Source organism: Miniopterus schreibersii (assembly GCF_964146895.1).
Source record: "Miniopterus schreibersii genome assembly, chromosome: 14".
Lineage (NCBI taxonomy): Eukaryota > Metazoa > Chordata > Mammalia > Chiroptera > Miniopteridae > Miniopterus > Miniopterus schreibersii.
The window spans coordinates 5,726,821-5,753,821 of record NC_138114.1 but is presented as its reverse complement, the minus strand read 5'-3'; the positions used below and the strand labels follow the sequence as shown (position 1 = coordinate 5,753,821).

Genomic DNA, 27,001 nt, shown 5'->3' with positions numbered 1-27,001 from the left:
TTCTCACTAAGTTTCTTGAGCATTCTTATAACCATGATTTTAAACTCTATATCTGGTAAATTGCTTGCCTCCATTTCCTTTTGCTCTTTTTCTGGATGTTTCTCCTGCTCTTTCAGTTGGGGCCTGTTTCTTTGTCTCCTCTTTTTTGCGCCCTCTTTGTATTTGTTTCTGTGTATCAGGTGGATCTGCTATGACTTTGTCTTGGTAGGGTGGTGTTATGTTGTAGATGTCCTGTGTGGTCCAGTGGCACAGTCTCCTCCGTTACTTGTACTGGGTGCTCCAGGAATGTCCATTTTGTGGGTTATGTGGGCCCTCCTGTTGTGATTGAGTTTTGATAGCGATTGGCCTGTTGATGCATGGGATCAACCCTCAGGCTGGCTGACTGTGAGGATCAACCCCAACCACAGTGTACAAGCCGCTGTACAGGTGCTGACCATACAAAGCGGATTTTGTTTCAGAGGGCCTATTGCCTGCCACGATCTCCCTTTGGATATGCCACTTGTGAAGCTTATTGAAACCTGTTGTGATGTTGTTTAAAGCTGGCCCCTGGGTGTGTTGGTTCTGGGGCTTCTTGGGAGGCACTGTGGTGCAGGCCAATGTCAGATGCTGCATGTGACTGGTCCTGGGCAACCTGTTTGGAGTTACAAAGCATTCCATAGTTTGTGGCTGCCTCTGCTGAGCCTGAATGCACACAGGAAGGCCCAAGCTGTGCACAAAGGCCAGCTTTTGCCATACCCAGGTCAGGTACAGGGGCAGATCAGCAAAAGTTCCAAGGCACCCCAGGATCCACTTCTGCCTTCCTCAGCCCCTCGGCTGTTTGTTAGGTTTTGTCACTGAAAGAGCCTCTGGCAGTACTCGAATTGTGTGAAGTAGGTTCTCAGTGAGTCACCAGGTAGGGGTGAGTGGTTTTTGCCAGATTGATGCAGGTTCAGACTAAGTGCCAGCTCCGGGTCTAAGCCACTCAGCAAACGTCCCAGGGTATATCAAGTCCAGCTGCCACCCACTGGGTGCTTGCACATCTTTGTGGTGGGGTAGGGCAGGGTCTCAGGGACTCATCAGGGTGAGGCCAGCAGAGTTTATCAGGCCCAAACAGACCAAGATTTGGCCATGTTAAGGGAAGGCTCTGCACTGGTCAGGCATATGAGGGGAAAATGTCTCCCACCTTGCAGCTACACAACTCAGTCTGTCTGAAATTCTGCCCAGACCTCAGCAGGGCAGAGCCTCCAGGAGTCTGGAGGGTGGATCCACTGGGAACCTGGAGACTGGGGAAGGGGATCCCCTGTGAGTCGGATGTGACAGGTTCACAGAAACGTGGGAAAATGCCACCCCTCTGAAAGCCACACAACTCAGTCACTGAAACCCCCTAAGTCTGCCCAGACCTCTACACCTTGGCCCGAGCAGCTGACTCCTCAGCAGGGTGTAAACTCCACAGTTGGGGCAAGAGGGAGTCCAGAGGGTGGGACTATTGTATTCTCCCACGCTGGTGCCATAAAGAGGGGAGCTCTTTACCCAAAAAAGATGGCGTCTCCAGTGTGGGAAAGGGACTCAGCACCAGGATCCTGGCAGCTATCCTTTCAACTCTCTCCAGAGCGACAAACCCCATTCTCTCCTCATGTGACTCTAGTCCACTCTGTCAAAGCCTGGGGTGAGTGGTTGCGAATGATATTTTGTGCATTGGCCCTTTAAGAGGGCACTTGTGTCTCTAGCAGACTCCCCTCTCTCCCTGGCAGAAAGAATCCCCACTGATTTTCACAGCCAGATGTTATGTGGGCACCTCTTCCTAGCTCTGGTGCTCTGGGCTGGGTGTCCAGTGTGGGGTTGAGACCCCATGCTCCTCAAGGGGAACCTTTGCAGCTGAGATGTCCCTCTGGAATTCAGGCACCACCCATGGGAACGGGGCCAGCCCTTTTCCCATATCCACCCTTCCTACTAGTCTCCAAGTAGCTTCCTCTATAAATCCTTGTTTATAAGACGTCTCTTCAGCTAGTCTTCACTTGTTTATTCAGGTTGATTTATATACATAGTTAATATATACTTAATACTCACCCAAGAGTATGCTTTAATTGATTTTAGAGAGAGAGGAAAAGAGGGAGAGACGGGGTGGGAGGAAACATCAATGTGAGAGAGAAACATAAATCGGTTGCCTCCCATACATGCTCTGACCAGGGATCAGACCTGCAAACCTCTGCTGTACAGGACAATGCTCCAAGCCACTGAGCCACTAGGCCAGGGCTAACTGCTGTATATTTTAGCTGTAATTCCAGTTTGGCCCTGGGAGGAGACCACCATCTTAGATTGTCTATTTTATATTTTTTAAATCAATAAAAATTTAGTTTTGTTCAAATAATTTTTACTTAATTTTTTATATTCATTAATTATTATATACATTTTGCCTTTTGATCTTTTAAAGAAATCTTTAAAAGTATAAGAATAATATACATTAGCATAGTTTTAACATCTAAGAGGACTTTTCTATATGTACATATAATAGATTAGGAATGTATATACAGTAAAACCTTGATATAATGGAAGAATTCAGGCAAGGGGGTGTCCGTTAAAGCAAAAAGTTTGCTACACAATAAAGTAGATTTTCCTAATGTGTATGTTAAAAAATTGACTAATTTACCTTTTTTTTTTTTTACTTATGTGGACACTTTTGTAAAATTAATTTTTATAAAATTAAGTGTGTATGAAAAGTTTAATTTCACAGGAAAGTTTTCTATGTGTATTACTGTAGATTTAAATTTATACTGAATAGGTCTAGTAAATGTGTGCATTCACCAGTCACCACAAGCAGACAGTCGCACAGGGCTGGGGCATAGCTTGCCGCACATCTGAAGTCTGTTGAATTGAGGTCTGCAAAATTGAGGGGTTACTGTAGTTGCTATCAGTGAATATTCACTATTTTGTATTCTATGTTTTAAACTTTTTATTTGAAAATTATTATAGATTCCCAGGAAATTGCAAAAATGGTACAAAGAAATAGCCTTTACTCAGTTTCCCCAGTGGCTACATCTTCAGTAACTATAGTGCAATATCAAAGTCAGGGAATTGACATTGGTACAAATGTCATTGTTTTATCACATGCATGGACTTCTGTAGCCACCATGGCACAGAATTATTCCAGCACCACAAAGGTCTCCTCATGCTTTAAATCACACACCTCCTGACCCCTTGAAGGTTGGCTTTTTTCTCTCGGTTATAAATTATGTAGAGCATGGAGAATCCATTCCTCAACTCCCTTCAAATCTTAACTTGGAATAAAAAAAATAAAGACTGTCATCACACACTACCTTGTCTTAATGTCTTTAGTTGATGCTTAGTTTTCAACCTTTTTTTGTTTTTTAACATACACATTTAATGTCCTTTGACGTGCCATGCCAGTTACATATAAGTCTTGAGATGTGTTGTTGTGTTGCATTCAATTCTAAATATTTTGTAATTTCCATTCTAATATCTCCTTTGAGACATAAATTAACAATTTGTTTCTAAGTGTTTAGATGTATGTCCTTTATTTTATAAAAATTTTTTAATGTCTTTATTGATTTTAGGAAAGGACAGGGAGAGAGAGACAGAAACATCAATGATGAGAGTCATTGATCGGCTGCCTCCTGCACACCCCCTACTGGGGATGGAGCCCACAACCCGGGCATGTGCCCTGACCCGGAATCAAACCATGATCTCCTGGATCCTAGGTCGATGCACAACTGCTGATCCATGCCGACCAGGCTGCATGTCCTTTATTTTTAGCTTCTTTTTTGTTATTGATATCAAGTTTTACTGCATTGAAACCAGACAACTTTAAATAATATTGATTCTTTAGTGTATATGTGTCAAGCCTTCCTTTGTGAAGTGGTACATGCTCAATTTCTATAAACATTCCATAGGTAAAGGCTTCTATGTAAATCTATTAAATTGATTGCTTAATTTATCATTCAAAATATTTACCTCTCTACTAATTTTTTGTTGTTCTGCTTGTCTATCAGTTTCTGAGACTGCTGTCATAAAATGTCCACTAAGGTTGGAATTTGTCAAATGCTCCTCATTACATCACAGGTTTGTGTTGGCTCATTTTCTTCCTTTCAAGCTTTGTGATTAGGTGTTTATAGGTTCAAGACTTTTGTCTCCCTGGAAATTGTCCCTTTTATTGTCTTGTAACAATCATTCTTTTCAAGAAAGCCCTTTCCTTAGTCTAGCTTATCTCAAACTAATACAACTACAACAATTTTCTGTTAGTTTCTGTTTGGCTGGTATGTTATTTTCAACATTTCTATGTGCTTATGGTTTACATATCCTGGCAAACAGCTATAATTTTATTTTTTACCTCCATCTTTTAATATGTGAGCGTCACCTATTTGCATTTACTATGATTACTTTTATGTTTATACATTTCTTTACTTTATTCTTTTGTGTTTCTCTGTATGATTATTTTTGCTTTTTTCTCCCTTCATTATGTTGAATTTATTAAGTATTTTTTTTAATTATTTTTTGTCTTTATCTCCCTCTGCTGGTTTGGAAGCTGTACATGCTGCTTCTAGTCTTCACTTGCTATTCCTAAAATTGTAACATGCACTCTGGACTTCAGAGAGTCCAGTGCTGCCCTGTGCACGGCAGAGGGACTACTGGCCACATGTGGCTGCTGAGTGTTTGAAATGGGATCAACTGAAAAATTAAGTTTTAATTTTAAATTTAATTTAAAAATCAATGCACAACACAATTGTTGTAAAGCTTTTACATATGTTTGGGAAAATTTGGGTATGCAATTTATCCTTTTCAACTCTACGTTTTGTGAAATCTAAATATACATGAAATATTTCCAATGGAAATTCAGCATCCAAATTGAAATGTATTACAAATATAAAATACATACCAGGTTTGGGAGATTTAGTATAAAAATATATAACATACTTTAATAATAATATCTATATTGATTACATGCTGAAATTATAATATTTTATGTATTGCATTAAGTAAAATATCTCATCAAAATAAATTTCACATGACTCTTTTTTAATGTGGCTCCTGGGCAGATTCTAACTACTTGCGCGGCATTGTATTCCTGTGGCACGGCGCTCACCTGTAGCCAAGTCCCCAAGTCCCCAGGGCCCGGGGGGCCCTATGTCTCCCAGCCCCCCCCCGTATCGTCAGCGTTTGGTGCGCCCCGCGCAGCGTGAGCCTCACCCCGCTCCTCTCGATCCCCCCCCCCCCCCCCGCCCCGCATTCATCACTCCCGCGTGGTCCTTGCGCAAGGCCGGCGCGCGTGCGCTCACGTGCCGAACGCTGCATCCGCCGGGCCCCGCGCCGCCCCCGCGCCGCCCCCGCGCCGCCCCGCAGCTCCTTCCCTCGGCTCCCGGCCGCTGTGCAGGCGGCGCGGTCCGGGGACGCGGGCCCCGGGCGCAGGGCCAGGGCCTCCGCGCCGTCGCAGGACCGCCGCCGGGCCCTCCGCCAGGGGGAGCCGCCGCGCGTGGGAGCCGCGAGGGTGCGGGGAAGCCCGCGCTGCGGCGGGAGGGGGGTCGGCTCCGGACCGCGGCTGGGCCGCGTCGTGCCGGTTCCTCCTGACCCCCTCCCAGAAAGTAGCCCTGGCGGTTCTGGCCGTGCCCCCGGGGGGGGCAGAAGAGGGGCTCAGGGCCTCGGCCGCGGGCGCTCCGTGGTAGGCCTGTGGGCAGAGCGCGTTCCTCCCCGAGGCCGGCGCCGCTCCTCGCGGCCGCGCAGGGCCTGGGCCGGGCGGGCCAGGGAGGCACCGCCGCCTCCTTCAAACGCGCCCGGACGCCGCAGCTCCCGCCGCCTCCGCAGCCGGGCGGGGAATGCGCAGAGGCGCCCGGGTGCCGCTCGCCGCGGAGTCCGCCGCCGCGGGGGGCCTGCGGGGTGCGTCCCGCACACTGCGCGGCCTCTCTGAAGCCCGGGTTCTGGCTGCGGCGGGACCCGCGCTCCCCGCCTGTGCCAGCAGCTCCCCTGCGCCGCAGCCCGCCTGCCGCTCCCCGGCCGCGGGGGGCTGGAGGGAGGTCCCCACTGTGCTTGGGGTGCCTGATGGGGATGGGCCTGCCCCTGCCGTCGCCGCCCCCACCCGGCCCCAGCTGCACCAGATTCCGAGTCCGCCAGTCCCTGGCCAGCCGCGCCCGCCGGGTCCGGGAGGGTGAGGGCAGAGGGCCGCCTGGAGCCCAGGTGAGGGAGGCGGGCGCACCTGGGAGAAGGGGCTCTCTGCCCGCCCGGCCCACGGGGAGCAGGTCAGTGAGCGCCACCTGCCCGCTTCCCTCCTTGGCTGGGCTTTCAAGGGGCTTGAATTCACTGGCCGTGGTTTCAGATCTCAACAAAGTCACTTGTAATCCATCCCCTTGGGAAACTGGCTGAACCTTTCCGACCTCAGTGTCCCAGTCCACGAAGTAGGTAGACTAGGGTGACGCCGGGCCCTGAGAAGTGGCTCACATCCCCCCTCTGCAACCTGAGGGCTCCTCTCCTTCTAGTGACTTCTCCAACCCCAACTTCCTGCCCATATTGAAAACACGTAACTGGGCCAGGGGTGCAGAACCCAGCTGCTCAGAGGCAGACTCCGTGTAGAAGTCCCCAGGAACCCACACACTCTGCTAGCCTCGCGTGGCTCCAGGGAAGGTGAGGCTGCAGGTGGGGGTGGGGCGAGTGAGAGCTTAGGGAGCCGGAGGCTGGGAGGGATGGGGATGGGGCTGAGAGGGAGGCCGTGGTCCAGGGGCGCGGGAGGCGGTGCTAGCTGGTGCCCGCCAGGGGGCGCTCTGCACCAAGCGACACTCCAAGAGGGCGCCCTGGCCATCCCTGCCCCAGCCCTTCCTGGCAGAGGTCAGCCTCACTGGGGAAACATTTCCTGCGCCCAGGCTGCTTCAGGCTCTTGGCAGGCCAAAGACAATGGCATCAGCACATCTTCCCCAGAGGCACTGAGGAGCCAGGGAGCCTGGAGCCGAGTAATGATGTTCAGCCAGGGCAGATTCCTGCTGGTCCGGCCTGCCTTCCCTGCCTGCTCATCACAGGGTCACGTGGAGGGGCCTGGGGCCACCAGGTGAGAAGAGGGAGCAGGGAGCCTGAGCACGCCCTCCAGGAGGTGGCCTGAGGAAGGATCCCCAGGCAGGCTCCCGATGGCGGAGACTGAGGTGTCCAGCTGCTGGTACCAAGTGAGTAGACCCTGGTGGGGCAACATGCAGGCAGTTTTCCTGGGATCCGGGCCCACCCCTGCCTACCGGGGCCAATGCCCACCCTGTGATGGGTGCTCAATGCCTTGTGCTCACACAGGGTACAGCCCCGGGCCCTGTGGGAGACAAATGAGGAGCCACAGGGTGAGCACGTGGCTGGGCCAGCCCAGGACAGCTGGGGCCATCTTCCCAGGCCTGAAGGCTGAGGCGGCAGCGAGCAGAGGGCCCTGGGCTTGAACTCTACCTCACCATGTTGAGCTGTGCGACTGGGGGTGGCTCACGCTCCACTGTACTGCTCACCTTAGGGTGAATGTCCATAGTCAGCACCCGCTAACTGCTGGCTGTCGTTACTGATAATGCCTGTGGCGGGGCGGGCGCCACTGCCGGCATCCTGAGCCCAGGAAGACCTGGTGTTCCCCCCAGCCCCCACCGTGAGGCCACTGACTGAGCCCCGTCAGCCAGAGCTGCTCCTGGCTGAGCCACCCAGCCCCCTCCGTGCTGCCCTTCGCGGGGCTGCCCCGAAGGCCCAGCAGCTGTTCCCCAGGGCGCTGAGCTTAGCTGGGGCGTGGCCTGCCCTTAAACACTGCAGCCAAGAAAGGCAGGTGAGGGCAAGGCAAGGACTAGGGCAGGTAATGACAGCAGCTCCCTGTCCCCTGTGCCCGAGGCTGCTCTCCGCTGGCCGGCGAGCAGAGCCCACCATAGCCGCCCTTCCTCCCGTATTTTCCCCAAAGCAGATGCCCGTGCCCCGGGGCTGCCATCCCCCTGCAGGCTAAGGTCAGCAAAGGCCACTGCTCCGACCAGAGCCCTCCTGGTACAACCATGCTCCACCCCACACAGTGCTTCCCAGTGTAACTGGGGAGCGAGGGGCAGGGACCTGCCCGGGGCACAGGCACAGGGCACAGCCAGGACAAAGGCCCTGCTCACGGTCTCCCGGGGAGGCCTCTGCCCTGTGAAGGCAAAGCCGAGGTGGGAGCATAGACCTGCCAGGGGAAGGGAAGAGGCTGGGAAAGAGTAAGGACAAGCAATCTGTCCTGGGGAGGAACTAACATTGTCACACACACACACAAGTCACGCACACACAAGCACACACACGCGCACGCACACACACCCCTGGGGCCAGTCTCATTCATCTTGCCCTTAGACGAACCTGCAGTGGGCACTGTGGTCTCAGAGCCCTTCTCCCCTCCGCTTAGTCAGAGTGCCCTGGCAGCCAACCTGGCTTTACCTCTTTCCCATGCCAGCCCATGCCTGTGGAAGCCAGCTGCGCCCCACTCCTGGGCGCTTTAGCAAACCAGCACTTCTCATTACCCAGCGGCTGGGACTGGTTCAGGGACAGACTGGCTGCCCCGTCAAGGCCATGAGGACAGAGATGTTTGGGAGAGTAGGGAGAGGAAGCTTCCCAGGATGCCTGAGGGAGACACTAGGAGGTAGTTGTTTCTTATTGTTGGACATGAAGGAGGAGATATGGGCTCCTGGTGCTGTGTCCCACCTTCTTTAATAAAAAGGAAACCTTGGTGGGGTGAAGCCAGCACCCCCAGAAGCTAACAGGAGAGCTGCTGAGTCTAGCCATGTGTCACATCCATATCATGAGGACTTTCCCACTAAAAGGGCCAGTAAACCTCCTCTTATGTTTTAAGCCCATTTTACTTGTGTTTTGGAGTTTCCAGCAACTAAAGGTTCTCACCCTATTACCCTCTTTTGGCCAAAGATGAAAATGGAGATGAAGGCTGCCAGACAGATCAATAATGAATACCCTTACATAGATGCTGTGTCCCATGCAATATTTGGAACACGTGGTAAATTATAACTGGGCATTCTGCATTTTTATTTGCTAAATCTGCTAATCCTGTCCAGTACTTGTCCAATTTACACTACCAGAGAGAGGAAAAACCTGGGCACGATGCAGCTGCTTGATGCTGAAGCTCCTACAATACCAGGTCATGGGACAGGCTCCTTCCTCTCACTCCCAGTCCCTGTTGTCACCCTCCCACCGTGTGCTTGGAGAATACAGAGAAATGTCACCCTGGGTCCATAACTGTCCCCAGGTTCTGCCCCAGCTCCAGGGTTCTCGGGACTGAAGCTCGGCACCTCCGTGTTTCCGGCTCGGGCTCCCCCTCTTCTCACTTTGTACTTTGCACAGCTTCCCTGGGCATGTCCGCACCTCTGGTTTAGGCTTTGCTGCTCTTTTCAAGCAGTTAGGCTCCCACCCGCGGGCTTCTGCTCCCAGCTGCCCCAGGTGACTCCTCAAGCGCAGTTTGGCCCTCCCTCAGTACTGTCCCTGTGCTCTTCCAGAGGACACCAGCAGCAGAGCTGCCCACCCGTTGCCAAGGCCTGGAGCAAGAGAGCACTGCCCCAGGCCACCTGCGACCGCGCTGTCCAGCAGCCTGGGGCAGCCACAGCCCGAATCCCTGCTTCCTGGAGCCCGCAGCCTGCAGCCAGGCTGAGAGGAGCCACCACCGGGAGCCTTGGCTGTGCTCATTTTATCTGCGTAACAGTGGTTGTTCTGGAGCCACAGACACGGTACAAGTTCAACACAGCAGAGGCCGGGAGCGAGGCAGACAAGGACGGGCTGGGAGAACATTCCCGTGGTGTTCTCCCGGCAGTTGCTCTCCGCCGCTGTGAACTCCAAACGTACATGTTTAGTCAGGATAACACGGCCCCTCTGAGCCGCCTTCCCGTGACTGCCACAACCACGTCGATGAGGCCGATGGCTGCGGAAACGTCACTCACTGTCTCATAACCAGGATTTTCACAACTGTAAATGATGCCCCAATGATGCTGGATTTCCAGAAATGGAACCAGAAGCCGACCATAGCAGCCAGCAGCCCAGGGTGCGGGTCTGTCCTTGGGCGCTGAGCTCTGTGTCCCCAGGCAGCAGATCGTGCTGCAGGTTCGCAGACTGCTGCTCTCTGCCTGTTTCCCAGGCTCAGGGAAGCGCAGCTCCTCTAAATCCAGGTCAGCAGAGCGCCAAGGTCAAACACAGAGTGTGACATGGATGGAAGGCTTTGCCCTTTTACCACACCGCCTTCTAGATCCTCCACACGCCCTGAGGGTCGTTGTCAGCACTGTTCTCATTTCACAGGTTTGAGGAACTGACACCAGAGGCCCCGTGACTTGCCCAAGGCTCTTCCAAGATCCTGGGTACACTTGCGTTTAGGGGACCAACTCCCCACAGCAAGGCTTCTGGTTTGAAATCCAAGGAAACTCCGGAGAAAGGGCATTCTAAATATATTTTTCTATAAAAGCTGATCTCCTGTTACTGGAAAACAGGAATTAGCTTGTCTGCTGGAGGATGTGGTTGGTTCTTTATAGAAACGACACACAAGAACTCTGTGCATAGACGGCCAGCTGCACTATGCTGCCAACGGTCTCCAGCAAAAGAAGAACATTTGCAGCCAGATATTTTGGTAAGAATTTTGTTTTATTCTGTGTGGAGTATGATTACCTTTGATCTTGGGAGGGGCCACCTGAAGCCACCCAAAGGAGCCGTCTTGGTTTTGTGGGCTGAGAGCACCTAGGGGCACTGTGGCCAGGGCCCAGGTACTGGCCAGTGGCACAGTCCTCACGCCTAACTGGGAAACCGTTCCACGTCTGCCTGAAAAACAGAGCATTTGATGTGATGATTGCTGGGGGCCTGGGCTCCAGTCGCTCAGGGTGTGAGGACATGCAGGGTCTCTAAGGACCCTGTGCCCACAGAGCACGGTGCATAAGGATACCCTTTCCTGGGAAGGCTGTGCTTCCCAGGGCTGCTCTGTGCCCACTTGGAAACAATCCAGCCAGGTTCTTAATTCAGAAATGGAGAGAGGGCGGAGCAGTCACCCAGAGCACAGTGCCCGGGAGGTAACTTAGAGTGAGACCACCCTCCAGGTGGGCCACGTGCAGGCAGGTGCTGGCTAGCTGATCGCACAGGTGTTGGCCGGGTGGTTGTGCAGTGATGTTTCATGCTATATGGGCACCTTCAGATGATGATGGAAATCCCAGATACTAGCAGGAAAAGTGAAGTCAGTGGTCCTGAGCCTGGCTGTGCAGTAGAATCATGAAGGAGCTTTGTAAAATCCCAGGTGTTTTTAAATACTTGAGTTTGGGTTTCATTGATCTGGGGTGAGTCCCAGACATTAGCATATGTCTTAATTCCCAGGAGAACCTACTGTTCAGCCAGGGCCGGGAAGCACCAGAGCAAGCTTAGGTGGCTGCAGACTGCATGGCAGCCTTGCTGGGGTCTGAGCCAGCACTTGTAGGATGGGCAGTCAGATTCTGTGTTCACAAGCCAAGTGGCCTGGATCGGGCACTGGGCCGGACACCTGCTGTGGGTACTGCCAGGGGTTTGACCTCTCTGAATCCCCACTCCTGTAATAGGGGTGGGGAGTTGCTGACACTGGCCTTTAACTCTTCTGAGCCCGGTGCATGGTGGATCTGTAACATCTCTAGGTTCTTACCTCTGAGCTGGGTTCATAGCACCATCTGGTCTGAAAGGAAACTCACTTATTCTGTGGAAGGTTCCAGCCACTAGATTTTCATGTCACTGCTTCAGGGTGCAGGTCCTAATCATTTAAGAAAAAGACAAATGAGATGTTGCGTAAAACAACTGATTTTAAGTATTTGATTGGATTAATTTTATCCGTGAAATTCATGTAACAAAACCATTTGAAAGGTAGAGTCAATTCAGTGTAATTCATGCACAGTGTGTGGACTACCACCCCTCTCTAGCTCCAAATGCTTTCATCGCCCCAAAGAAAACCCCATTCCCACCTCCCCTGCCATGGCGCCTACTGATGGGTCTTACCTATGCTGCATATTTCATATAAATGGAATCGCATTACACTAGTCTTTTTGTGACTGGTTTCCTTGACTTAGAGTAACATCTTTAAGATTCATCCTCATAGTGACGTGCATCGCAGCTTCGTCAGAAACGACAGGCGACGCCCCTGGGGAGAAAAGGAGTCAGTCAGCATAGGGAAGGGCTTCTCCCCCATCCTTGGTCTCTGGGTCAGCCCTTCTGTCTCTATCTCTCTCCCCCTCTCTCTCTGCCTATCTCTGCCTCTGTCTCTCTTTCCCTCCCTTTCTCCTTCCCCTTCCTTCTCTCTCCATAGATTCTGGAGGAGATTATTGAGGAACCTGAGCTTGTTTTTAACTGAGATGTTCAGGGAATTTGGGCAAAGAGAAGGTTTTTGGGGACTCAACTGTGCTGACACACTTCACTTTACTTTGCCCACAATATTGTCCAACCAGGGCCTGCCTTGCAGCAGGAAGCCATAGGCCAGTCAGGCCTGGGTCTCCTTTGGGAGCCTTGTGCTGAAACTTGCACCCAGCCATGGGTACCCTTGGCTCCAGCATGTGTAGGCTCTTCCTGTGACACTCTCCTGCCTGTTCTGACCAGCTGTGGCTTCTTTGCTCACCGCCTGCCTGACTCTCTCCTAAGGACTGGTGGCTTCTCCCTGTGGCTGACCCTCCTGAGAACTCCTCACCAGGAGTGGCCACGGCACGTCTGAATCATGGTGGGAAGAAAGATGGGGGTCTCTGCCCATACCTAGCCGGAGTGTCCAAAATGAAGAAAGCAGCTCTGAATTCAGCTCTTCCTACAGGTCCCCAGCTTCCTGGCCCACAAGCTAACCTTCAGGACCAATGCCAGGGGGCAGCTTGGAAAGGGCACCTTCCTCCATCTCGCCCCCCTCATGCCTTCCCAACTCGGCAGCTTTGTCCACGTAGCCTTTCTCCAGAACGTGCCCTCTCCCTCCCTGCTGTGGATAGCAAGGATGTGAGGTCAACACAGGAATCCAGGCAGGGAGGCAAGAGTATGTCCTAGGAGAGTAGGAGACAGGGAGAGAGGAGAATTGAAGTAGTAGGAAGGAGTGAGGTCGTTGATAAGAGTGGAAAGGTAGATAAGTGTCAAGTTGAGAAACTTGGACTCTTTCTCATGAGCAAAAGGAGCTATTGGAAGTGGTAAGCATCGGAGTGCTTAGGTCAGAATTGCTTATAGGAAGAGTGACTAGCAGCAGGGTATGAAGTCCACCCTCACCTCTTCTCTGGTCTGCTGATCCTACCCTTTGCCCTTTCATTTCTTCTCAATATTGCAGCTGGAGCAAGGCTGTTAAAACCTAAATCTGATCAGATCTGTCACTGGCACAACACATCCCAGTGGATTCCCATGTGACCTCCCCATCCAGCCCACCATTACCCATCATGTCATCTCCATGCGCACCCCCCACTGGCTTAGCACCAGCGATGCCAGCCTCCTCGATGTTCCTCAACTGTGCCAGGTCTTCCACGTGCTCTGCCCTTTCTCCAGAACACCCTTCCCCCCAGATTATCCACATGGATCATAAACTCACCTCCTTCAGGCTTTTACCCAAATGTCACCTTTTTTGAGGCTTTCACTGACTGCCTGTCTGTGTCACAGTGAAATAGGTTACACAATAACTGGGTCACAGGTAACCTGCCCATCATAATGACTCAAAGGCCCAGGCTAAAGGAACAATCATTATCTCAGGTGATACTGGCAGGCAGGCTAGATGGCAAAGAGAGATTGAGCTCTAGAAGGTTCTCACACTGGCAGTGAAATCCTTGGTCTGGAAGTCACATTTCACTCACAACCCATTGCCCCAAGTACCTACCAGGGGTTCAGAAAGTACAGCCCTACCCCATGCTTAGGAGAGAATTGAAAGTATTTGGCAAACCACAATAATGACTGCACTAATTTTTTACTGCCTTTCCTTTATAGCATTTGTTGTTATCTCATATAGTTGCATGTTTTAATAGCTTTATTGAGATGTAAGCTATATATGATAAAATTCACCCATTCTAAGTATACAATTTAATGAATTTTAATAAATTTATAGACGTATACACCCATCACCATAACCCAGTTTTAGGACATTTACATCACCCAAAGAATTCCTTTGTGCTCATTGCAGTTAATTCTCACTCCCACTTCTAGCCCAAGGAAAGCCTCGGTTTGCCTCCTGTACCTATAAATTTGCTTTTTCTGGACATTTTGTGTAAGTGAAGTCACCTACTATGTAGTCTTTTGCATCAGACTCCCTTCATTTGGCATAAAGTTTCTGAGGCCCATTCATGTCCTCGTGTGTCAGTAGCTGTTCCATTTTCTTTTCCTCCCCTCCTTTGTGCTATTATTGTCATGTATATGTTACATCCATACATTATACACTCCAAAACTACTGTTATAATAATTGATTTATACACACTTATGTCTTTAAAAGATAGTAAGAGAACAAATGAGAAAACATATGTATAGTCATGTGTTGCAAAGCTATGTCTTGGTCAATGATAGACTGTGTATATACAACCATGGTCCCATAAGATTTTAATAAGGTGGAAAACTCCTATCACCTAGTGACAAAGTGGTCAACATAACATCACAGTGCATTACATTATGTTTGTGATGATGCTGGCCTGCAGTGTTTATAAAGTCTGCAGTAGTATATAATAATGTCCTAACCACATTCACTCACCACTCACTAAGTGACTCAGAGCAATCTCCAGTCCTGCAAGCCCGCTCATCATAAGTGTCCTATCATAGGTGTACCTTTTTATCTTTTATACTATATTTTTACTGTATCTTTCCTATGTCTACATACTTAACTATTTACCATTGTGTTACAGTACCATGCTGTACAGGTTTGCAGTCTAAAAACAATAAGCTGTACTGTATAGCACAGATGTGTAATAGGCTATCCCATATAGCACAAGTGTATAATAGGTTGTACCATATAGCACAGGTGTACAGTAGGCTATACCAGATTGCACAGGTGTGTAATAGGCTATACCATATAGCACAGGTGTATAGTAGGCTATACCATATAGCACAGGTGTGCAGTAGGCTATACCATTTAGGTTTGTGCAAGTGCACATTAGGATGTTTGCACAATTACAGGATAGCCTAATGACACATTTCTCAGAATGTATCCCATAACTAAGTGATGCATGACTGTATTTATAGTCTTTCATATTAACCACATATATATCATTTCCTGTGAGCTTCATTTCTTCCTATGGACTTCATTTCTTACTGCCTGGTTTCACTTCCTTTCACCCTGGAGAACTTACTTCAGTGTTTCTTATAGGGCAGCTCTGCCAGCAAGGAAGTTTCTCAGGCTTTATTTATCTGGAAATGTCTTTATTTTGCCTTTATTTTTGAAGGATAGCCATTTGGATTTAGAATTATTGGGTAACAGTTTCTATTTTCTTTCATAACTTTGAATATGTCTTTCCACTTCTAGACTCCATTGTTTCAGATGAGAAGTCAGCTGTTAATCATATTGATAGACCCCTCTATGTAATGAGTTACTTTTCTCTTGTTGCTTTCAAGATTTGCTCTTTCTCTTTAACAGTTTTGCTATAATGCGTTAAAGTATGGATCTCTTTTTATTTATCCTTTTGGGATTTTTTTTTTTGAGCTTGTTATGCGTGGAAACTAATATTTTTTTCGTTATATTCAGGCAGTTTTCAGCCACTATTTTTTTTTCAAGTAATTTTTCTGTCCCTTTCTCTCTTTTGTCTCCTTATAGGACTTGCATTATACATATATTGGCATGCTTAATGTTGCTTTACAGGTCTCTGAGAGGCTGTTCTTTTTTCTTCATTTGTTTTGTTCTGGATTTCTCTAGGTTCTTCAGATTAGGTAATTTCTATAGCTCTATCTTCAAGTTTACTTATTCTTCTGCCATATCAAATCTTCTCTTGATCTCCTATAGTGAATTTTTCATTTCAGTTATTGGACTTTAAATTCAATAATTTCCATTTTTTAAAATATTTTACATCTCATTGAGATTTTCTATTTGTTGATTCATTATTGTCATGCATCATTTAAAATCTTTAAACATATTTCTTTTAGTTATTTAACACATTGTATGCGGGAAACGTATTTATACGTTTTACGTTGACTGGTAGTAGAGCGCGCGATAAAAACTACCCGCAAACAATGTGTTAAACACATTTACATAGTTGTTTGGTTTTTGGTTTTTGGTTTTTTTGGTTTTGAGGGGGGCTTTAGTATTAGTCTGCTAAATACAAAATCTGGGAGTACTCAAAGAGTTTCTATTAACTTTTTCTGAGTATGAGTTTCTATTAACTTTTTCTGAGTCTGAGTAAAGGAACATTTGCTTGTTCCTTTATCTTATAACTTTAAAAAACAAAAACAAAAACAAAAAACCTGGACATCTTAGATAACATAGGAACTCTAGATTCTTGGTTATCTACTAAATACTGAAATGTTGTTAAATCATTTGTTTGGTAACTTGCTAAGAATAAATTTGTCACCCTCACAGTAAGCAATAACTAATATTACTGTTTATATTTGTTTTTCATTATTCATTTTATTTTTAAGCTTGGCTTCCTAGGAGTTTATATGTAATTCAGTAATCAGCCAATGACTGGACAGATGTTGTTTTCAAATCTTAAGCCACTAAACCTTCCATTCTTTACCAATAGATCGTATGTGGCGTAGGGAAATGCTGTCAAAGTTTAGGCTAATTTTAAATTTCCCTTGGCTTTCACTTTCTGCTGGGCCTTTCATATCATGTCTGTATATGGCCACAATCTTAAGTTGACAGGAGTGTGGGGTACTGTGAGACCTCTTCGGTCTCCACTGGACATGCATGTAGCCTAAGTCAGAAACATGTTTGCTCAGACAGAGCATTGGTTCTACCCATTTACCTGCTGCCAGGATTGTCTATTCCCTTGACAATGCCTCTGGGTATGGGCATCTCTCACTACTCAAACTTGAATGAGCGAGCCACTTTTGACTTTGTGAGCAAAGTTGACAAAGTCTTCATGATGTGCCCCACCCTGGCAGAACCTCTGTGATGGCTGAGCTGGGGAAAGTGAGATAGAAGCACCCCTAACCAAGAACACCAGACTCCCACTCTTCTTACCTAAACTACAACAGTTTTTCAAGTATAAGTGCTTTTCAGAGTGTTGCATGCCTTTGGTCAGTTTCTAGAGAATGAAAATGGTTTCTTTTGTCAATTTTGTCTAGATTTGTAGTTGCATTTGGGGAAGATGATTTGCTGACCTCATCACTCAGACATAGCTAGAAGTTCATGCCTACTACTTATTTATTTCGTCTATTATCTGTCTCCTCTCTCTTATTAAGATACAAGCTCTATCCTGCAGGCTTTATTTCCACTACTCCTTTGGTCACTCACTATTGAAGCACCACTTAGAGGGGAAGGGCAAAGGTTAATGTTAGAGCTGTTTTCACTGCCTTGTTGAGTGAGTGAATGAATGAATGAGTGAACAGCATGGAGAGAGGGCTAAAGGAGGTCAGATGGCCTTACTGAGGACCTGAGTCAAAGAATATAGAGGGGAGAGCAGGTTCAAGAGATGTTAGGGAGAAAAGATGGGCAATGCTTGCAGTGCTAGAGAGGAGAGGCATTGAGGATGTCTGGGATTTCCAGCTGGGCAGCAGCAGGATGGTTGGTTTGGATGGTACAGGAAAGTCTTGCAAAAACCAGGCCCTTCATCACAGAGCTAAACACATACATACCTGGCCCAGGTGTCAGAGAAGCTGAGGGAGATTCCATGGGAAGTTGGAGCAATGGCAGGCCCAGCTTCTGCTTCACACCAATGAGGTGGATCAGCTGATCAGCAACAAAGTGTGTGTGCTGCAGAGTGGCTGCTGCTTCCCTTCCATCTCCCAAATCACCCAAGAATCTCCCTGGGGCCCATCCTGAAGGGAATCCTGGGAAGTGTTCTTCAGCCTGGCCAATTTGCATTAGGAAGCCACCTCAGGTTCTTACTCTCTGGTTTTGGTTATAGGAAGCCAATGGTAGATGTGAGAAAGATTCCAGAAGAATGGCTCTGGGAGGGGTAGCTGATGGGTAGAGGAAGAAGCAGCTAGGGCAGGGAGACCCACAGGTAGGAGCCATTTCAACAGTCTGGGGAAGGGCTGATGAGAAATTGGGCCAAGATAGTGGTGGTAGAGACAGAACAGTCTAAGAAAGTAAAACACACAGAATTTGGTGGCTGGCTGCATATGGAAGGGAAGGAGGAAGGGAGAAAGTTAAGGCCCAGCATTCTGGCTTGAGAGCTGGGAGGGTAGAGCTGGATTATTGGGAGGGGGTACAGAAGGAGGGACAGGTGTGGGGAAGACTGCTTGGTGCCCTTCCTGCTCTGTTCTCTCACTATCTCATCTTACCAATTCTAACACCATCCACCCATCCACCCACCCACCCACCCATCCATCTATCCATCTACCCATCCACCCATCCACCTATCCATCCATCCACCCATTCATCCACCCACTCATCCATCCACCCACCCATCTATCCATCCATTCACCCACCCATCTATCCATCCGTCCATCCTGCCACACACCATGTGTCCTCTGAGGGCTATTCTGCAACAGCCCTGTGAGTGAAGAGTGACACCCACTGCCCAGCTTCACACAAGCAATAACCTATGGCACCTGCTCCCAACTCAACACCGTGGATATTGTCACTGTCAGCAGCCTCAGAATTTCTGGGTCCCCAGGGCAGGGGATTCTTGGCAGCATTCATCCAGAGGCCTGGTTGACTTCTGGGGGAATCAGCTTCTTGGTGACTGATCTGTAGGGATAGTGGCAAAGCACGTGTAGAAGGCAAATTTTCTTACTGTCCCACCTACCCATTCTGGTTCATAATGCTAGGGGAGCTCTCAGAATTAAGGAGAAGTCCGTCAACATGAGGAAGCCCAGATACTACCCTCAAACCCCTGGCCCCTCTGATACTACACCTCAGCATGTTGCCCTTTATCTTCATGTCCCAACTCTGTGAGCAGCACTGTCCCTGTCCTGCTCCTTCTGACTTTCCTCCTGGCACTCTGTACTTTGTGTGCCAGCCAAGGTTTAGCTTAGCCTGACCTCGTAGCAGTTACCTCAACTGAAGACTCCCTGCTTGCCTCCCACTGTCCCACCAGACGTGACTTAACCATAGACCATCAAATGTCTACTGGGCCTGTGTTGTTGGCCAACAGTCACTGTTCTAGGAAACATAGGTGTTCTAGAGATATGCAGAAATACAATGCCTCCTCTCATGGAGATCTTGGTCCGCAGAAGGACAGAACTCTGGTGAGGGTGTACAAGGAAAGCAAACACCACCACTGCAATCTGGTCTGGAAAGACCCAGCCACCCCAGTGTCTCCTCCACATGGTGTCCTCCTGTCTAGCATGTCCTAGAGGAAGCCCATGGATAAACACCGATGCTTTTTGGAGAAGGAAGGAGGAGCAGTGTCGACCCTATAGTGCCCTCCCCAAAGATGTTCACCTGCACCTGGCTGCACAGTGCCCTAAGAAATGAGATGGAAGGCAGGCTTTTCTTCTCAGGTTTTTTTTTCTAATGAAAAGAGCAATGGAGGAAGGACCTAACACTACCACCAAACTAATAATAATAATGAATAATAGCATTGAGATAATCTTGCACAGTTTCCAACTCACTTCAACATAGTGATCTCATTACACCCCTGCAACCAGCCAGGGAAATATCAATGTCCTCATCTTACCGATGAGCAAACTAAAATCATCTGTCTTGTTTCCCCAGCCAGAAAGTAACAAAGCTTCTCCAAGTGTGGGTTCTTCAGAAGTAGAGCCTAAGACAAGGGCTCGGGTGGTTTACTTGGGAGGTGATGCCAGGAAGCAGGCATGAGGGGTGGGAGAGTGAGACAGGAAGGAGAGAAAGCCAGTGTGAGGGGCATCGTGCAGGCCACTGCAGGGCAGACTGACTCCTGCAGCAGCTCCGGGAAGAGGGTTGGGTGCCTCCCTCTTGCACCCAACCTGGAGGGACAGGGGCTGAGAAGCCCTCCTTGCTTCCCCCTCAGTGGAAGGCTGCCCCACAGCACTGTGCTCAGACTTCATTCACTTGCGCATGGGCTTCAGAGGAGCCCTCAAGGCTGAGAGCCTGGCGGGGGAGCCCATCAGGGGCGGGAACTCCTTATCATCCCACGAATGCAATCAGAGCTGGACAAAAAGAGGGAACATGGGGTCCCCCAAGCTGTGATACAAGCTTCAGCCCACACCCCCAATACTTCTCTCTTTTCACGCTGGGGGAGTGTGTGAGCTGGACAGGCCTGGAACACGTGGAGCCCAGGGCCTGGGACACCCAGTGTAGAGGTGCAGGGGTGGGATGCAGGCAATGAGAGACAGAGGGGACCAGAAACAATGTCCCGCTTCATGGTGGTCCCAGAGGGGTCCCTGCCTTCAAGGGCTCTCACAGGGCTGAAACCTCTCCATCTCAGTGAGGGTAGGGCAGGGGTGCTAGTCTGCTCAGGCTGCCATAACAAAGTACCACAGAGAGGTTTAACAACAGAAATGTATTTCCTCTTAATTCTGGAGGCTAGAAGTTCGATATCAAGGTATTGGCAAAGTTGGTTTTTCCTGAGGCCTCTCTTTGGCTTGTAGACAGTCATCTTCTCCCTGTGTCCTCACATGGTCTTTCTTCTCTGTGTCTGTGTCCTGAGCTCCTGTTCTTATAAGGACTCCAGTCATGTTGAGTTGGCACCCACCTTAACGATTTCACTTTAACTTAGTCAAGACTCTGCCCAAATATAGTCACATTCTGGGGTATTGGGGTCAGGCCTTCAGCATATAAATTTGGGGGAGACAATTTAGCCTGTAATGTAGGGAGAGCCCTCCTGCTTTCTTGGGTTCTGAGCTGTCGGCCTTGAAGCATCTGTGTCTCAGGGAAAGGGGCCAGGAACAGTCTGGGCAGAGCCCTCACCAGCATCTAGACAGAAGCTCTGCCAGACACAGTGCCCTCCTGGACCCAGTGGAAGCCCACACTCACCCACCCCAGTGAAAGCCCACACTCACCCACCCCAGTGACTGAGCTAAGCAGGGGCTGAGTCAGGGCCTCTCCTTAGGGAGCCATTTTCCTATGATGATTTCTGTTCCTGCCTCTCTGGAGAAGTGGCTCGACCCTGAGAATGGTTGAGCAATGGCCAACCACAGGGAGGGCTCCAGGCCTCTGTGCTCCACAGCTGCCCTCCCCCGCAGTCTCAGCGAGAGCTGCCCAGCTCCGCCTGGGCTGAGGGGCTCTCCTGCTGGCCAGAAAAGGAAGCTGAGATTCAGGAAGTTCATTAACTCCCAAGGACAAAGAGCTGGTGAGCAGCAGAGGCAGGACTCAACCCAGATCAGGGCCCACCGGTCTCTTCTACTTTTTCACAACTGAAACTCTGCCTGTAGGGACATCAACCACACCCCTTGGCCATAGCCATCCACTCCTCCACCCAAAGGTTGGCGGTACAAACTGGCTTCTCTCAGCGTGTTGAAGGGCTGGCAGGTAAAACCACCAGACAGCTACCCTAGGAACAGGGTGGGAAGAAGCAGCATCCTCGTGGCCTGAGAGGAAGAGCCAGGCACCCTGAAGACCAGCTCAGCTCTGGGTTCTGCTAAGAAACGCCTCCTCCTCTACCCAGACCTCTGCTCTCTCCTCCTCTTAGCCCCTGGCATGGTCCAGCCCCTGTCAGCTTTCAAGTGCATAGGGACAGTCACCTGCCCACACTGCCACTGTTCTGAAAAGGTAACAACAGTCTTCAGAGAAAGCCAGGCCTAGGCAGAGATCTCAGTTCACCACTTACTTACTCCCTGGTCTTACCCAAGTGATGTAGTCTCTCCACTGGGTCCCTCACTGTGAAAGGAAGAGCATGACAGGCCATATCTCACAAGACTGTGACGAGGGTTACACACCCAGCAGAAAGCAGGATTCCAGGAAGGGCCCCGGGTGATTCCCAAGTGAAGCGAAGGTCTCTCCCAGGCAAGCCATGGATCCTGCTGTTACTCTCTGGCTGTGAACTTCTGCCTTCAGGAATTTTTTGAAAGGAAAGTGGAATGAAGTTTTGTTTCTGGTGGAGCCTCTATGTCGGGGCACAGGGACTCTGTACTTGGAGCCAGGCACCTAGTCTTGCTTCTCTAGTGTCCGGGGAATGCAATGCAAACCCAAGACCAGCCAATTGGTCCCAGGGGAAGGTGGCCTGTCTTGGAGGTGAGAGCTTGCTGGCATCTGTAAAGGCGGCCAAGCCTAGGAAGCTGACTCAGCGGTTCCCTGGTAAAAGGATGATTTATCCGGGCACTTTACACACAGTTGTGCCAGGCACTGTTCTGGGTCCTGGGTCCTGGGGAGGCAGCAGGTAACAAAACCCGAGCTCACATTCATCACTGGTTCTCACCTAACGAGGCATCCAAAGGAAGCTGTTCTCTGAAGTTCCACATGGGCTGTGGGCCTCTGGGAGGTTAAGTCAAGATCTTCCAGGGGAAGGGGGCAGAAGGGGCAGTAAGATTTATTTGATAAAGAATAGTCATTATGCAGAAGTTATATAAATTTCAAGTCTTTGACATGTAAAAAGCTTAGAAATTGTCACTTCTGTCCTTACAACAAGGAAAAAACTCAGCAAACAAAATCAATGACTTTTCTTAGACCCATCAGAGAATTGACAAACCACCCTCCCAAATCTAGAGACAGAGGAATTCTGAGAATAACAGCCAGGACCCGCCAAGAACTGCTAAGAACATTCACATGGCAAATTGGCTGCTTGCTGAAGGCCGTGTGGGTTAGCTGGAGGGGAGAAACTCTGGGGCCAAGACTAGCAGGGAGGCCCCGCTTCTGCTTCCTTGGGTTTTCCCACCAAGAACTCCACTGGATTCTCAAGATGAAGAACCAAGAAAAATGCCCATGTGCTTTGAGCAGCAGGAAGGGAAAAGGAAAAGTTTTGAAGTAGGATCCAAGCTCTCTCGGTGACAAAACCCTGCTCTTCAAGTACAAGTTACCAGAGCCTCAGCTCCCTGGGGAAGGGCAGGTAGCCAGCTCCAGCCCCTCTAGGCTTCTCTCATGGAGGGGAGGAGGTAGAAAAGCTACGTGGTGCTTCCAAAGGCCATAGCCCAGGGAGGCACTCAGACCCACAAAAGACAGACTGATAATTGATCCTAAGACTATAAAATGCATCCCCTCTCACACCTTAACACCCTGTCACAACCAAAAGAGCTACAGAACACAGACTCTGCTGGAGGGGTTGTCAGGGAAACCCAAAGACAACAGAGGAGGGGGAAAACAAGGGTACTGGAGAAAACTGGAGCCTTGGCCCCTACAGATACAATAAACATTAAACTCAAAACAGCTCTCAGCCAGAGTAGCATAAAACCTCAAACTAGGACTTACTTACCTTAGTTTCTATTATCTAGTAGACTATGTGTGGCTTCCAACAACAAAAATTACAAAACTTGCTAAATGGCCAGGAAAACACCATCTGAAGCAGTAAACTAAGCATTAGACAGTTCCACATACAAGGAGTTTAGAAGCCACTTCTTTGCCCAAACAAAAAGAGCTGAACAGACTGAGAAATGAACAACCCTTCTAAGATCCTTAAGAGAGGGGAGGACACAGGACAAAGTGCTGCCCCCAAAATTGGAAGAAAAGGTGAATATGTGGAGTCATGACTTACTGGAGCAGAGACTCACAAGTGGAAACCACCAGGGGAACCGGCTCAGAGGGAAAATGCCTGAGCTGTAACTGATGAGTAGTGTAGACAACACTGAGAGTTGTCCCAGTCATAAGGAGGGTCCCTACAATACTATGAGATTTACCTGCAGGAGCTCAACCAGGTCCTCACAGTAAATATCAGTGAAAAATCCCCTTGTGCTTTCAGCATGGGGAGGGGAAAGATAACATTTTGAAATGTCAGAGGCCTATGTTCTTCTTAACAAGGCCTGACCTCAGGGGAACTAGTTAACCAGAGCCTAACCTGATGGGTTATTAGAGCCTAATTGACCTGGGAAGGGAAATGCCCAACTCCAGCCCACACTAACCAAACATCAGAGCCACATTCAGATATAACAGGGATTTGGAAATTATCAGACAGAGAATTTAAAATAACTGATTAGTATGTTAAGGGCTTTAATAGAAAAAGTAGATAACATGCAAGAACAGATGCTAATGTAAGCAGAGAGATGGAAACTCTAAGAAAAAAAAGGAAATGTTAGAAATCAGGCACAATGCAACAAAAATGAAGAATGGCTTTGATGGACTCATCAGTAGCCTGGACACAGCTAAGAAAAGAATCAGTGAACTTGAAGATACGTTATTAGAAAATTCCAAACTGAAATGCAAAGAGAAAAAAGAACAGAAAAGCAGAACAGAATATCCAAGAACTGTGAGACAGTTTCAAAAGGTGTAATAAACACATGATTGGAATACCAGAAAGAGAAGAAAGAGAGAAAAGAAGAAATATTTGAAGTAATAATAGTTGAGAATTTTCCAAAATTAATGAGTGTGTAATAGAGAATTTAACTGTGATCTTGGCCCTTGGCTTCTGGAAGGTAAATTTCTGTCACATCTGAAAGGAGTGTCTTTATTTAAGGTGAGGGCTGACTATGCCACTCGATAGTCTTAGGATAGAGATTGCCCAAGCCAGAATGACCAACCATGTGCTTTAGGGTGGGAGCTTTGGGTCATGTGGCATTAGTCCACCTAGAGGCTGGGATCACCCATGTGGACAGTTAATCAAGCTCATGTAATAGAGCCCAAATAAAAACTCTGAGCACTGAGGCTCAGGCAGCCTTCCTGGTTGGCATGCTCCGTGGGTATTGTCACACACTGACACTTGGAGGGAAGTACATCCTGACTCCACGGGAGACAACAAGGGAAGCTTCCTATTTGCAACCGTCTCAGACTCTGTCTGTGCGTCTGTTCCTCGACTGATTTTCATTTGTGTCCTTTCCTGGTGATGACCCCTGACTGAGTATAACAGCTTTCTGTGAGGTCTGTGAATCTTCCAGCAAACTGCTGAACCTGTGGTATTTGGGGAATACCACGTACCAAAGCGTAAAGAAGAAAGCAAGTGACTACACTTCCATTCCTACTCTGCAGGCATGACTACTGTTATCTCCGAAAACTGTTGACACACACGCCTCTTTCCCTTTGGGAAGGACACAAGTGGGACAGGAATGTGCAGCTTCTACCAGCTCTTCAGCTGTGCAGCGCCCACTTTCTGACTATCTCATCAGTTATCCCACAATGTCCAGTAGCTGGGCCTTTAGGTGTGTGACTCTGAGCTGGAGGTCAGCATGGGGGATGTGGATAGGGGTTGACACCTGTGGGGGGTCAGGAAGCAGGGCTGAGTGCAGGGAGAACTTTGACTGTGATGCAGGCACAGCAACAACCTCAGACGACAGCGCACTCAGCTGAGGCTCGGGTGGGCTTACAGGGCTGTGCTAAGTTGGGGCAAGAAGAACCAGCCTCTCTTTATACCCCACAATGACCAGCCATTGGTGGTGCTGCAGGAAGGCGTGTACCTTAGGTGAGGAAATCTCCAGTGGGGGTGGAGGCTGAGGGCTGTTTGTCAGCAGCTGGAGGACTAGACCCTCCAGTCCTGGGAACATCTGGGTGGCACAGCAGAGCCCACTGCAGGTCATCTCTAGATTGTACTATTACAAGCAGGCTGTGATTGCAGCTAACTGCAAGATATAGAATCTGCAAGATCACACCCCCAGGCACTGACTGGCTGCCCCAGGGGAGTCCTCCCTTGGTGTGGCAGACGCCACCCCATTTCAGGTCCCAGCTGCCTCTCGAGGATGAAGGATGGAGTCCCTCCCTCGGCTCAGGCTGCCTGGGGTGGCGCACAGGAAGGCAGCCTTTCCCCAGCTTTGAAACACGTCACCATTGCCCCCATGTCCTACCTGCACCAGAAAAGGACCTCCAAAAGTCCATGTGGATAGTGGGAAGGGGTTTAGGCCCATTTGTGATGAAATCCTTTTGGTCATAGATGTGTTTAGCAGATATTACTGTCACCACGAGGTGACAACTTTCAACAACTCTTTATGCTTTAAATTTGTTAACAAGGGTCACCAGGAGGAGTCAGATGCCCTGAAAGCAGATTTCTGGGCCTGTCAGTGCTCTGGGGGCCTTGGGCCTGGAGGGTGGAGCAAACAAAACAGTGAGCTCTACCTTTAGGAGTCACAGGGTAGACACCTGCGCCCATACCCTTTCTGTAAAAATGACACAGCCACCTGGTGTCAGACACCTGGCGTGAGATGCTCCTGCTAGCTGGTGACCTGGAACCCATCACTCACTACCTCAGAGCCTCACTCTCTTCCTTACAACAGGAATTAGCAACGCCTTTGGCGGGGGACGTGTGTGAACCTTAGTATATGCTCAGCAAATGGTAACTGCTAAAATACCAAGTGCAATGCTGCACTAAGGGGAGACACTGCCCCCAGGGCACAGTGTGCTCCTGGCCTTGACAGGGCTGGTCATGAGACTGCGTGAAGGCAGGGCTGGAAAGGTAAGGCTGTTCTAAGTGCATCGCCATGTGTCCTGCTGGCCGTGTCCTGTGTTATTAGAACATAAACCCTGGAGACAGATGGACCTAGATTTGAATCCCAGCCCCATCCTGACTCCCTGCATTGCCTCTTAGCTGTACTCCAGTCCTTGGCCACACAGGAGGTCATGGTCACACCTAACTCAGAGTTATATGAGAGTCCCCTGCTCCGCAGTGCCTGTTCAGTATGTGTAATTTGATGACATAGACCTTCCCTCCCGCTGCTGAGGAATGCGTGGTGGCCAGGGCCCTGGCCGCGTGGCTCGGTTGGTTGGAGCATCCCATGCACCAAAAGGTGATGGGTCCCAATCCTGGTTAGGCACGCACTCGGACTGCAGGCTCTGTCCTCAGTTGGGGCACATATTGGAGGCATCTCTCTCATATTGATGTTTCTCTTGGGGGAAAAATCATTTAAAAAAATTTTTTTTAAAAGTAACCGAAAAATACACAAGCTACCCCAATATTAAGGAATTTTATTTCACATAGAGAATCAAACCTTAAGCACAAGTCCTTTCAGGAAGTGATATTTATGCTCAAGTTCACTTCCT

At 49.1% G+C, this 27,001-nt stretch overlaps 1 protein-coding gene across 1 annotated transcript in view; it reads left to right on the top strand.

Moving 5' to 3' along the window:
• The first annotated feature begins 9,446 nt into the window (after nucleotides 1-9,446).
• The window catches only part of ARHGAP22 (Rho GTPase activating protein 22), a 182,677-nt gene continuing 165,122 nt past the window's right edge, over nucleotides 9,447-27,001 (top strand). The window contains exon 1 of the mRNA XM_081158162.1: nucleotides 9,447-10,561. Coding sequence (XP_081014288.1) covers nucleotides 10,510-10,561 — 52 coding nt within the window. The 5' untranslated portion in view covers nucleotides 9,447-10,509. The remainder of the gene's footprint in view (nucleotides 10,562-27,001) is intronic.